This window comes from Pan paniscus, chromosome 2 (assembly GCF_029289425.2).
Source record: "Pan paniscus chromosome 2, NHGRI_mPanPan1-v2.0_pri, whole genome shotgun sequence".
Taxonomy (NCBI): domain Eukaryota; kingdom Metazoa; phylum Chordata; class Mammalia; order Primates; family Hominidae; genus Pan; species Pan paniscus.
This window is the reverse complement of record NC_085926.1, coordinates 156,664,206-156,675,031: the sequence shown is the minus strand read 5'-3', so window position 1 is coordinate 156,675,031 and position 10,826 is coordinate 156,664,206. Positions and strand designations below refer to the sequence as shown.

Sequence of the window (10,826 nt, the reverse complement as noted above, 5' to 3'; positions counted from 1 at the left end):
CCGCTGCGGCCTGCCCCTTTCTCCGCCGTCCCCTTTCACCTGCTGGGAAATCAGAGCCCTAAGGCTTGGAGAATCCAAGCAGTTTCCCTCTAAAACCCCAGGGTTGCGAAACCGCAGGGGAAACGCCAAGTCCCTGAGCTGGGCTAGGGGCGCGGTACGAGGTAGCACGGGCGGGCCGCGATTCCTCGGGGGAGGCGTCCCCATTGTCCCCCCAACCTCGACCCTCTCCCGCTGCGGCCTGGGCCAGAAGCACCCGGCCCTGCGCTGCGGAGGCGATGCCGCATCCTGGCACTAAGCCGGGGCAGCGGGGAGGGGCAGAGAGAACCCAGGGGCTACGAGAAACGTGGAAAAGGAGTGGCCCCATGGGGACCCGGGCTCGCTACAGACCTTCGCCCCGGGGGCGGAGGGGAGGGGCCCACCACGGCCTTATTTCCGCGAGCGCCGGCACTGCCCGCTCGGAGCCCGTGTCTGTCGGGTGCCGAGCCAACTTTCCTGCGTCCATGCAGCCCCGCCGGCAACGGCTGCCCGCTCCCTGGTCCGGGCCCAGGGGCCCGCGCCCCACCGCCCTGCTGCTCGCGCTGCTGCTGTTGCTCGCCCCGGTGGTGGCGCCCGCGGGGTCCGGGGGCCCCGACGACCCTGGGCAGCCTCAGGATGCTGGGGTCCCGCGCAGGCTCCTGCAGCAGGCGGCGCGCGCGGCGCTTCACTTCTTCAACTTCCGGTCCGGCTCTCCCAGCGCGCTGCGAGTGCTGGCCGAGGTGCAGGAGGGCCGCGCGTGGGTGAGTGCGGAGCGACGCGCCGGGGCACGCGCCTGCCTGTCCGCGCACGGCGCTGGGAGGTGACACCTGGGTACGCGCGCCTGCCGGCCCAACGGATGGTCCGCCAGGGAAGGTGCAGTGCGCACGACGCCCGGGGAGATCCCAGCTGGGCCTGGCGCCCCCTAAGTATCCCAGGGCGTGGAAGGGGCCCTTCGGTGCACAGCGTCTGCAGAAATCTGGCTCGTTCCTTCCAGCATTTATGAGGTCATAGGTTTTTCACAGGGCAGCGCTCTTGACTGCTCCCACACCTGGGAGAGAGATGCTTTGGGAAATTGAGGAACAGGCTGAAAGGGCAACATTTAATTTTGTCCGGAGGTACCCAGAGTTGTTTGCTATGGGGGTGCTTACTGTGCCCGCGCCCTACTAGTGGCTGCAGCCAAAGTTTTGGGCGGGATTTCCAAAATCTAAGCCAGTAGCCATACCATACCGCGGACGACTGTCTCTTGTTAATTGCAGTCCACCACGCTAGGGCTTCGGGGTAATGTGGTTGGAATTTACACGTAGGCCTGGGCAGAAACCTGCTAATGCTGGCGTCTGGTTTGATCTAATAGAAGTGAGTGAATCCGAGCCCAGTGTTCTATATGAACCGAATGAATGAGAACTTTGCAACCCGTTGTTTGGTTGCTGATTTCAAGGCATTGACTGTAGGAATTGTCTCGTATGTGTGAAGCTACTTTGCGTTCTTCATCCTATAGATTACAAAAGTTACAGAACTACACTAAGTCTGTCCCAAAAGCAAAGTTGCTCCTTCTACAACCTCCAGATATTCCACAAAGCCTGCAGACACACGGCCTCAAAGAATCTGGAATTGAGTATCGCATGTATTTAATAAATAGGTCGAGTTTTAAAGTGTAGCAGCAGGATTTTCATTTAACAGTGCCAAACGCCTGGTAGCAAACACCATTGGAAAGTCCTTCAAGAAGCTCAGCCTCGGTTCTTCAAAACTTATTCCTGTACCCGGCACGGCTGTATTTATTGAATGATTAAATCAAATTGTTCCTAGAAAAAGGCAACCTGGCCAGGCACGGTGGCTCACGCCTGTAATCCCAGCACTTTGGGAGGCCGAGACAGGTGGATCACCTGAGGTCGGGAGTTCGAGACCAGCCTGACCAACATGGAGAAACCCTGTCTCTACTAAAAATACAAAATTAGCTGGGTGTGGTGGCGCATGCCTGTAATCCCAGCTACTTGGGAGGCTGAGGCAGGAGAATCGCTTGAACTTGGGAGGCGGAGGTTGCGGTGAGCCGAGATTGCGCCACTGCACTCCAGCCTGGGTAACAAGAGCAAAACTCCCTCTCAAAATAAAATAAATAAAATAAAATAAAATAATAAAGAAAAAGGCAACCTGCTGGGGCATGGTGGCTCACGCCTGTAATCCCAGCACTTTGGGAGGCTGAGGTGGGCAAATCGCTTGAGCTCAGGAGTTGTAGACCAGTCTGGGTAACATGGCAAAGTACCATCTCTGCCAAAAATAAAAAAATTTAAAAATTTAAAAAAAATTAGCCGATGTGGTGGCGTGGGCCTGTGGTCCCAGCTACTCAGGAGGCTGAGATGGGAGGATTGCTTGAGCCCAGGACCCCAGGACCTGGAGGTTGCAGTGAGCAGAGAATGCGCCACTGCCCTCCAGCCTAGGCAACAGAGTGAGACCCTATGGGGAAAAAAAAGAGAGAGAAAGAGAGAGAGGAAGGAAGGAAGGAAGGAGCAACCTATTCTTGTCACCTGTCTTTGTTTTTTGTTTTTTTTTTTGTTTTTTTGAGACAGAGTCTTGCTCTGTTGCCCAGGCTGGAGTGCAGCGCCGCGATCTCGGCTTACTGCAACCTCCGCCTACCAGGTTCAAGCGATTCTCCTGCCTCAGCCTCCTGAGTAGCTGGGATTACAGGCACGTGCCACCACGCCCGGCTAAGTTTTCTATTTCTAGTAGAGACAGGGTTTCACCATGTTGGTCAGGCTGTTCTCGAACTCCTGACCTCGTGATCTGGCCGCCTGGGCCTCCCAAAGTGCTGGGATTACAGGCATGAGCCACCGTGCCGGGCCATCCTGTCACCTGTCTTAACAATCCTTGCTGTCTGAGATACAAAAAAGTTCAGTTTTCCTAGTCCAACAGAGCAGTGAGATAACGGAGCTTGAGAACTTTCTATCAAGGTAGAAGAGTAGTAGCCAATGCCCAGAGCCTAAAGAAGGGGCCTCTAAGGATTTGCTCCCTGGTTACCAGGGGCAGGATTCCCTGCAGAAAACCAAGCTCACTCAGATTTCTAAGGTACACCAGTTTTCAATCCCAAAGATTTTTTTTCCCCTTCCAAACCATTTTAAAAAGGAATAATAGGCTGGGTGCAGTGGCTCACGCCTGTAATCTCAGCACTTTGGGAGGCCGAGGTGGGCAGATTACAAGGTCAGGAGTTCAAGACCAGCCTGGCCAAGATGGTGAAACCCCTTCTCTACTAAAAATACAAAAAGAAATTAGCCGGGCATGGTGGCAGGCACCTGTAATCCCAGCTACTCGGGAGGCTGAGATAGAGAATTGCTTGAACCCAGGAGGCAGAGGTTGCAGTGAGCCAAGATGGTGCCACTGCACTCCAGCCTGGGCAACAGAGCGAGACTCCGTCTCAAATAAATAAATAAATAAATAAATAAATAAATAAAGGAATAATAAAATAACTTGCATTATCATGCACTTAGTCACCCCCTTGAAAATAAAATATTTGACATCCTTCATAAAATAATCAAACTAGCTCTCAAAACCTGAGTGAATAAAGTAAAAATTCCCAGCCCCTGCATTGCTCCAATGAGGATGCAGGGGCTGGGAATTTTATATAAGTTACATAAATCTTAAAGAGGTCTTAAACATCATTTAGTCCAATGGCTTTGGGAAAGGTTATTTAAGTCTTTTCTGGCTATTTCCCTGTTTGGAATGGAAATAATTCATGTTCTGCCAACAATGTCAGGTGGTCTAAGGAGTCATATAAGATATGAGTGCCAATTAGAAAGTATAAAAATGTGAGTTCAGGGGTAGTCTGTTCATCCATTAGCTATGTATTGAATGCTTACTCTGTGCCAGGAACTGGGCTAGAAGTGTGGCCTAATTCATATTTAGCATAGGGTCATTAGGGAAGGCCTCTTTGAGATTCCCTCAGTTTTGAAGCACTCCACTGCCTGAGTGAAGAGTGTAGACACACCTACATGGAGCTTTCAGTGTAGTCATAAGAAATTCCTGCCTCCATTATAAGAGCAGTCATAGCACTGGGGAGAAGTAAAACATGGGCCAGGCGCAGTGGCTCCCACCTGTAATCCCAGCACTTTGGGAGGTTGAGGCAAGCAGATCACTTGAGGTCAGGAGTTCGAGACCAGCCTGGCCAACATGGTGAAACCCCATCTCTACTAAAAGTACAAAAATTAGCCAGGCATGGTGGTACGTGTCTGTAATCCCAGCTACACAGGAGGCTGAGGCATGAGAATCACTTGAACCCGGGAGGCAGAGGTTGCAGTGAGCAAAGATCATGCCACTGCACTCCAGCCTGGGTGACAGAGCGAGAATCTGTCTCAAAAAACAAACAAACAAACAAAAAGAAACCACGATTGATCTCTCCAAACTCAGGTTTGCACTCTACCCAACCAGTGCATTGTTGGACTGAGTGCTCAGCTGCTGCACAATGTCTATCATCCATCCAGAACTGACCCTGAGGGGCGAGCAGGTAGCCAGGTAAGGAAGAGAAGTGTAGCTCATGGGTATCCCTCCCAATTCTAGGGGTCACTGCATTCCTTTGTAAGATGAGAGGCTGAGATGAAGTCAGGGTTTTTCAAACTAAGGGCTCACTAGGGTTATAAAGCCAATTTAGTGTGGGATCCGTTTTTTTTTTTTTTAAACGAAATAGTATAGACTACAAACGATTAGAGTGTATTGCGAAAGCAAGGGTAAGTAGTGTCTCCAAATGTGTTTCAGATATATATGTATGACCTAGGTCATAATGAGAAATGCAGTTCTTGCTGTGGGCTGCAGCTTTAAAAAGTTTTGAAAGCCTTTAGACTAAATGATGTTTACGACCTCTTCTCGCGCTGAAATTCTTTGATTCTGTGAGCTGTTGGCGCGTCAAGTTATCTTTCATTTTAAAAACACTGTTGCCCTCTGGTGGTGAAATGCAGCAATAGCTGTGGTAGTAAATTCAAGGAAGAACTAAGTGCTAGCTGGAGGTGGGTGGAGTGGAGTGGAGGAAGTGTTGTTTTGTTTTGTTGCTAATTGTAGGCGAAATCACAGACCACGATTTGTGTTCCCTCACTGCCCCCACCTGATGCCTTTCTTACCTGGCCTTACACTACCTTTCCATAACCAATGAGGCTTTTACTTTTCTAGTATTACATGGCATAGGCTCAGGACCCACAGTTGGAGTGGTGGGAGATTTTGGATGGTGCTGAGCGATCTTATGCTTCCCAGGGTTTCCTGGATCATCCCCACAATGTTTGCCCTGCTCCTGACTATTCGAGGCTGTCCCTTACTTGGAGACAAGTCTCCTCTTGCCACTCAGCAAGTTCTGGGACCACTGGCTCTGCGTGGAGCATTTGGTGAGAGGCCAGCCTTTTACTAACATTTTGAGAGACTAGCTGAAATCTTCAAGTGCACACACTCTATAAGAAAGTCAACCCATTCTGGAATCCACTATTGTTTAGGAATTGGCCACTTAAACAAAACACCCTCTGACCAGGCCAAGACCAGTGGTTGGAAACATACTTTAAACACTTGATCAAAGCATATGGGGAGAGGGGAGCTATGCCCATATCTTAATTGCTTCTATTTAAAATAAAATCTGTAAGTGTACATTTATCATCTATCTTTTGATATACGGCCAAGGCCATTTAACTGGAGCTCCTTCCAGTCTGCACTGGTCATTTCTTACATTGTTATAAAGGAATATCTGAGACTGGGTAATTTATAAAGAAAAGAGCTTTGATTGGCTCATGGTTTTGCAGGCTCCCCAGGAAGTGTGGTGCTGGCATCCGCTTCTGGAGAGGCCTCAAGGAGCTTACAATCATGGCAGAGGGCAACAGGGAGCCAGCATGTCACATGGCAAGAACGGGAGCAAGAGAGCAAGTGGGGAGCTGCCACACCCTCAAACAACCAGATCTCAGAGCAAGAATTCACGTATCACCAAGGGGATGGTGCCAAACCATTCATGAAGGACCCACCTCCATAATCCAGTCACCTCCCACCAGGGCCCCCTCATCTCCAAATTGGAAAGCACATTTCAACATGAGATTTGAAGAGGACAAACATCCAAACCATATCACAGTCTTTCTAGCAAGAAAACACACCCATGGGGAATCGTTTGTGGTTTCCATTTTTATTTACTTATGGTGGAATGAGCTTTCAAAGAACACGCTGAACAACCCTCTGCTTTTACTTTTCCTTGCCTAATCTCAGCTTATTGACACCAATTCAACAGCTAAATTTCTAAAGCATTTAACTTGACTTCATGGACATGACATCTTTGTTTGTACCCGCTCTTCACCAGTTTACATAATATTTACTTATGTAATGAGGTACTAAGTATATCTGATATATGCAAGTTTGGGAGCAAAGCAGCTGGCTTTGGGTAAGCATCAGGCCAGGCCCATATAGGCCACTAGGCAGGAGCCCGTGCTCGGGGGTTCAGGCCACCGTGGGTCTGACAGCAAGCATGGAGCCCTGTCCACTAGGCCACAAGGCAGTTAGGAGAGCACTTACTCTACTATGAAAACCTTTATTCCTTTGTGATTTCTCAATCTATAAAGCACATTAATACAACATAATTTATCTAATTACTGCTCTTGAGGTCTTCTCTCCATTAATGTCAATAATTTTGAGGTGATCATTCAGGAGACTAGGAAAGCAAAACATTAAATTGTCCATTGAAACAAAAACTGGAGAATTAAAAAGGCTGCAATGAACATAGAGGGAGAAGATAAGTAATAAAATACTCAAGTGAACTAAGGGAGAAGATAAGTAATAAAATACTCAAGTGAACTAGTCTTAATTTTCATGTAAGGAAAGCTCCTAAGGGCTTTTATAGGCATTAGGAAAGAACAGCAGGGAGGGGGATATTTGCAAGATAAACTAGGATCTCTTCAGTGCCCTCACACTGCCCTAAGGATGAAACATAACAATTCTGAAAGCACAGAAGAGACAGGCAGGAATCTCTCCTTCCAGACAATGTTTGTGCTGAAATAGCACAGATGTGCCTACGGTCTCCACCCCATCACCCACCACAGCACCCACCCGGTCCGCAGACTCTGATCGCAGAGTCTGGGTCTAGCATGGGGTGGGAAAGGCCACTAGGTCCCGGGGTTAAAGCTTTGACTTTGACGTCCTTGGCACTTTGCCTCAATCTCCTAAGCTAACTACACCCGGATGAGCTAGCCAGTAGGAATTTTTTTTTACCATTTTATAATAAATTGTTTTTAAACCACAATTTTTTTTTTACCAGCCCACGACATTTTCCACTTGGCTTTCCACATGTGGAGTCATAGCCAAGGATGCATGTAATCACAGAGCATTAGTAATGTCCCACATCAAGACCGGCGGTGGTGGGTCATGACTGTTAACTGCCAGAAGTCTGGCTTGGCTGCAGACTCATCCTTTAAGGACCTAGGTTGTTCTGCTGGAGACTGCATGTAAATAATCAGCCCACAACGACTGACATTGTGAGGCATGGAAGGTTATACATACACACACACTCGCCCAAATCCAACCTGAAACTTGATCTCACTTGCTGTTAAGCAGTATATCACCCCAGAGATGTATGACACTTATGTGACCTCGGCATTTATTTGCCTTTTTGGATGGTGCCTCAGTTGAAGAATGTTTCACAGAGATAGTCCCACAGTGGCTGGAGACAGTAGCCATAACAAATCCACTCTGGCTGACTTGCTATGGTTGTTCAGGATGTCCCTAGCCAGAAAAATCAAATTACAAAAGGAAATCTTCGCCGGGCATGTTGGCTCACACCTGTAATCCCAGCACTTTGGGAGGCCGAGGTTGGAGGACTGCTTGAGCCCAGGAGTTCAAGACCAGCCTGGGCAACGTGATGAGACCCCATCTCTACAAAAAATAAGTTAGCCGCATGTGGTGGCACGTACTTGTAGTCCCAGCTACTTGGAAGGCTGAGGTGGGAGGATCACCTGACCCTGGGAAAGTTGAGGCTGCAGTGAGCCCTGATTGCACCACTGCCTTCCAGGCTGGGCTAACATAGTGAGACCCTGTCTGGAAAAAAGAAAAGGGAGTCTTGTACCATGGCTGTGTATAGGATGTATGTGATCCGTGGTCATCCCAAGGGCACATGCCCACACAGAACGTGACATTAAGGATCACAGTAATTCTGTATCGGTATTGTGTCCTATTGCTGCTATAACAAATGACCTCAGATTTAGTGAGTTAAAACAACACAAACTTACTCACTTATGGTTCTGGAGGGTAGAAGCCTGAAATGGGTCTCCCTGGGCCAAAATTAAGGTGTCTGCAGGGCTTTGTTCCTTCTGGAGGCTCTAGGGGAGAATCCATTTCCGGCTTCTAGAGACCACCTGTGCTCCTTGGCTCATGACTCCATCCTCCATCAAAGCAAGCAGCATAGCATCTTCTGATTATGACACTACTGTCTGCTTCTCATAGGACCCTTGTGATTACATTGTGCCCACAGGAATAATCCAGGATAATCCCATCTCAAGATCCTTAATCACATTGGCAAAATCCTTTTTGCCATGTAAAATAACATAGTCACAGATGCCAGGGATTAGGCAGTGGACATCTTCGGGCACGGGCTGTGGGGGGGCATTATGCAGCCTATCACACCCCGTGTCCAGGCTGGCTGTGAGCTCCTGCAAATATTTACCATTCTGCCCGACATATGCCGGCACCCAGAAAATGCAGCTCTTGCTCCCACCTCCTGTCTTGCTGACCTCTGCAGCCTTGCTAACCTCACATGTGAACCCACCTGCCCTCTCCTCTCTAGCTCAGTACTCGACCATAGGCTGCTTTGTCAAAGCTCCTGAACAGCCAATTTTCTTTCCACTCTGCCCATGTGCTTGCCTATCCCAAACGAGATGGTCAGCTTCTACAGGGCGCAAGGTATGATATCATGTCTCTATCTCCTTCATTGCACTAGCACATGGCCTGCTAGAGACAAATATTAGATATTTGTTAAATTAAATGAAGGTAGCTGGAAGGGTGCTGAAATCATTGAGGCACCTGGAACAGGGAGACAGGCCAGGACCCAGCCCATTCCCATTGCTCCCAGCAGGAGAAAAGGAGACCTGAAGCCTCATGTCCTGCTCTCAACCAGCCTTTTCTGATTATCCCCACCTGAGGCCAGAGGGGACCTGGAGGAGGCAGCTGCCTCTGGCCACTTCCACTCGCTTCCTACCCCAAATCAAGAAAGTGGGACCCAGGGTTGGCTGAGAGAGAGGACACACAGTATTCTGGCTTTCCTCTCCATTGCTACTTAGCCTGAGAAAGCAAAGCATTCGCACGCAAAGAGCTCCTTGGGCCCCACTGCCTGGGCCTGATCAGAAGGTAACTGACTTCTGTTCCATAAACTGTATTTGCTTTATCTGGCCTTGCCCGAGAGAAGGAAAATGCAATAAAATGATTCCAGGGTATAATATAATATACTGATGCTGTCTCCATCTGGAACATAAGGATAGCACAGCAATTTCTATGCACAAATGAGTTGTTTACTTGTCTCCAACCAAGCCTGACTCATAAAAGTAACCTTATAAAATGAAGAAGTTTGCTTTTACTGGAATAGCCTGACATTTATGTTTTCTTATCAAATGTGAATGCTGGAGGCGACATTTAGGAGCTGAGTCTGTTAGACCAGTGAGTCCCAAGATGCATGGAGGGAGACTGGAATTACCTGTGAGCTCGTCCCCACCCACCCACTGCCAGCCTGAGAACAGGAAATTTAACGTTGTCACAACCGGCACTAACACAACAGGAAGGACCAGCGCTTAGCAACCAATGACAGACACTGCAGAGAGGGGGAAAAATGGGAAGCGTTTTCTGTAGAGCAGCTTTGGGCAGAATCATGTCTTTGGAGACTCCTCCATGGGGTGGTGCACAGCGAGGTTTCTCCAGGACACCATCCCTGCTCTTTTATTTGCTCCACGTTTTTGTGGTTTGAGAGAGTTTAAAGGGGATGTTAGATTTTGTTTTGTTTTGTTTTGTTTTTTTGAGATGGAGTCTCACTCTGTCGCCCAGGCTGGAGTGCAGTGGCGCAATCTCGGCTCACTGCAACCTCCACCTCCCGAGTTCAGGCCATTCTCCTGCATCAGCCTCCCAAGTAGCTGGGACTACAGGCGCCCGCCACCACGCCCAGCTAATTTTTTGTATTTTTAGTAGAGACGGGGTTTCACCATGTTAGCCAGGATGATCTCAATCTCCTGACCTCGTGATCTGCCCACTTCGGCCTCCCAAAGTGCTGGGATTACAGGCATGAGCCACAGTGCCCGGCCAGGATGTTTGATGTTTTAAATGTGCTCTTAGAATACATAAATACCCATTCTCTATCCCTCATCAAGTTCCTTGGGTTCATTTCTAACACACCCAATATTTCAATGACTTTACCCAATCTTTCAAATATTGGAAAATATTTAAATATTTTAATATTTCAAATTGACTTTATGCAATTTTGGTGATTTTATGCAATATTTCAAAAAAAGTGGGTAGTGCCTAATGTAAAGATAGTGCAGACACCTACTGGAAGAAAAATCTTTGATCCATTAACATGAAAACAAAGCTTTGTGGTTTAGTATAAACAGCTTTCACTGAAAACAGGACATGACATTGTAGAGTTGCTATTAGAATGAGCAGTTTTAACTTCTTGGTGCATATACAAATGTCATTATAAAACAAAGTAGTTATCCATCTAACAGGAAGCAAGGAGGGAATTTTCTTTAAAAATTATTTTAGTCCAAACTGCCTTCTTCGTGTTCCTTCTGGATACTCTTTTTGGTTTTTGTTTTGTTTTGTTTTTTTTTTTGAGTTTCATT

General features: G+C 48.0%; 1 protein-coding gene across 2 annotated transcripts in view; it reads left to right on the top strand.

Annotated features, from left to right (window-relative positions):
- The first annotated feature begins 273 nt into the window (after positions 1 to 273).
- The window catches only part of RARRES1 (retinoic acid receptor responder 1), a 37,436-nt gene continuing 26,883 nt past the window's right edge, over positions 274 to 10,826 (top strand). For both annotated transcript variants that reach the window (XM_034957664.3, XM_014344430.4), the window contains exon 1: positions 274 to 776. In XM_034957664.3, coding sequence (XP_034813555.3) covers positions 276 to 776 — 501 coding nt within the window. In that variant the 5' untranslated portion in view covers positions 274 to 275. The remainder of the gene's footprint in view (positions 777 to 10,826) is intronic.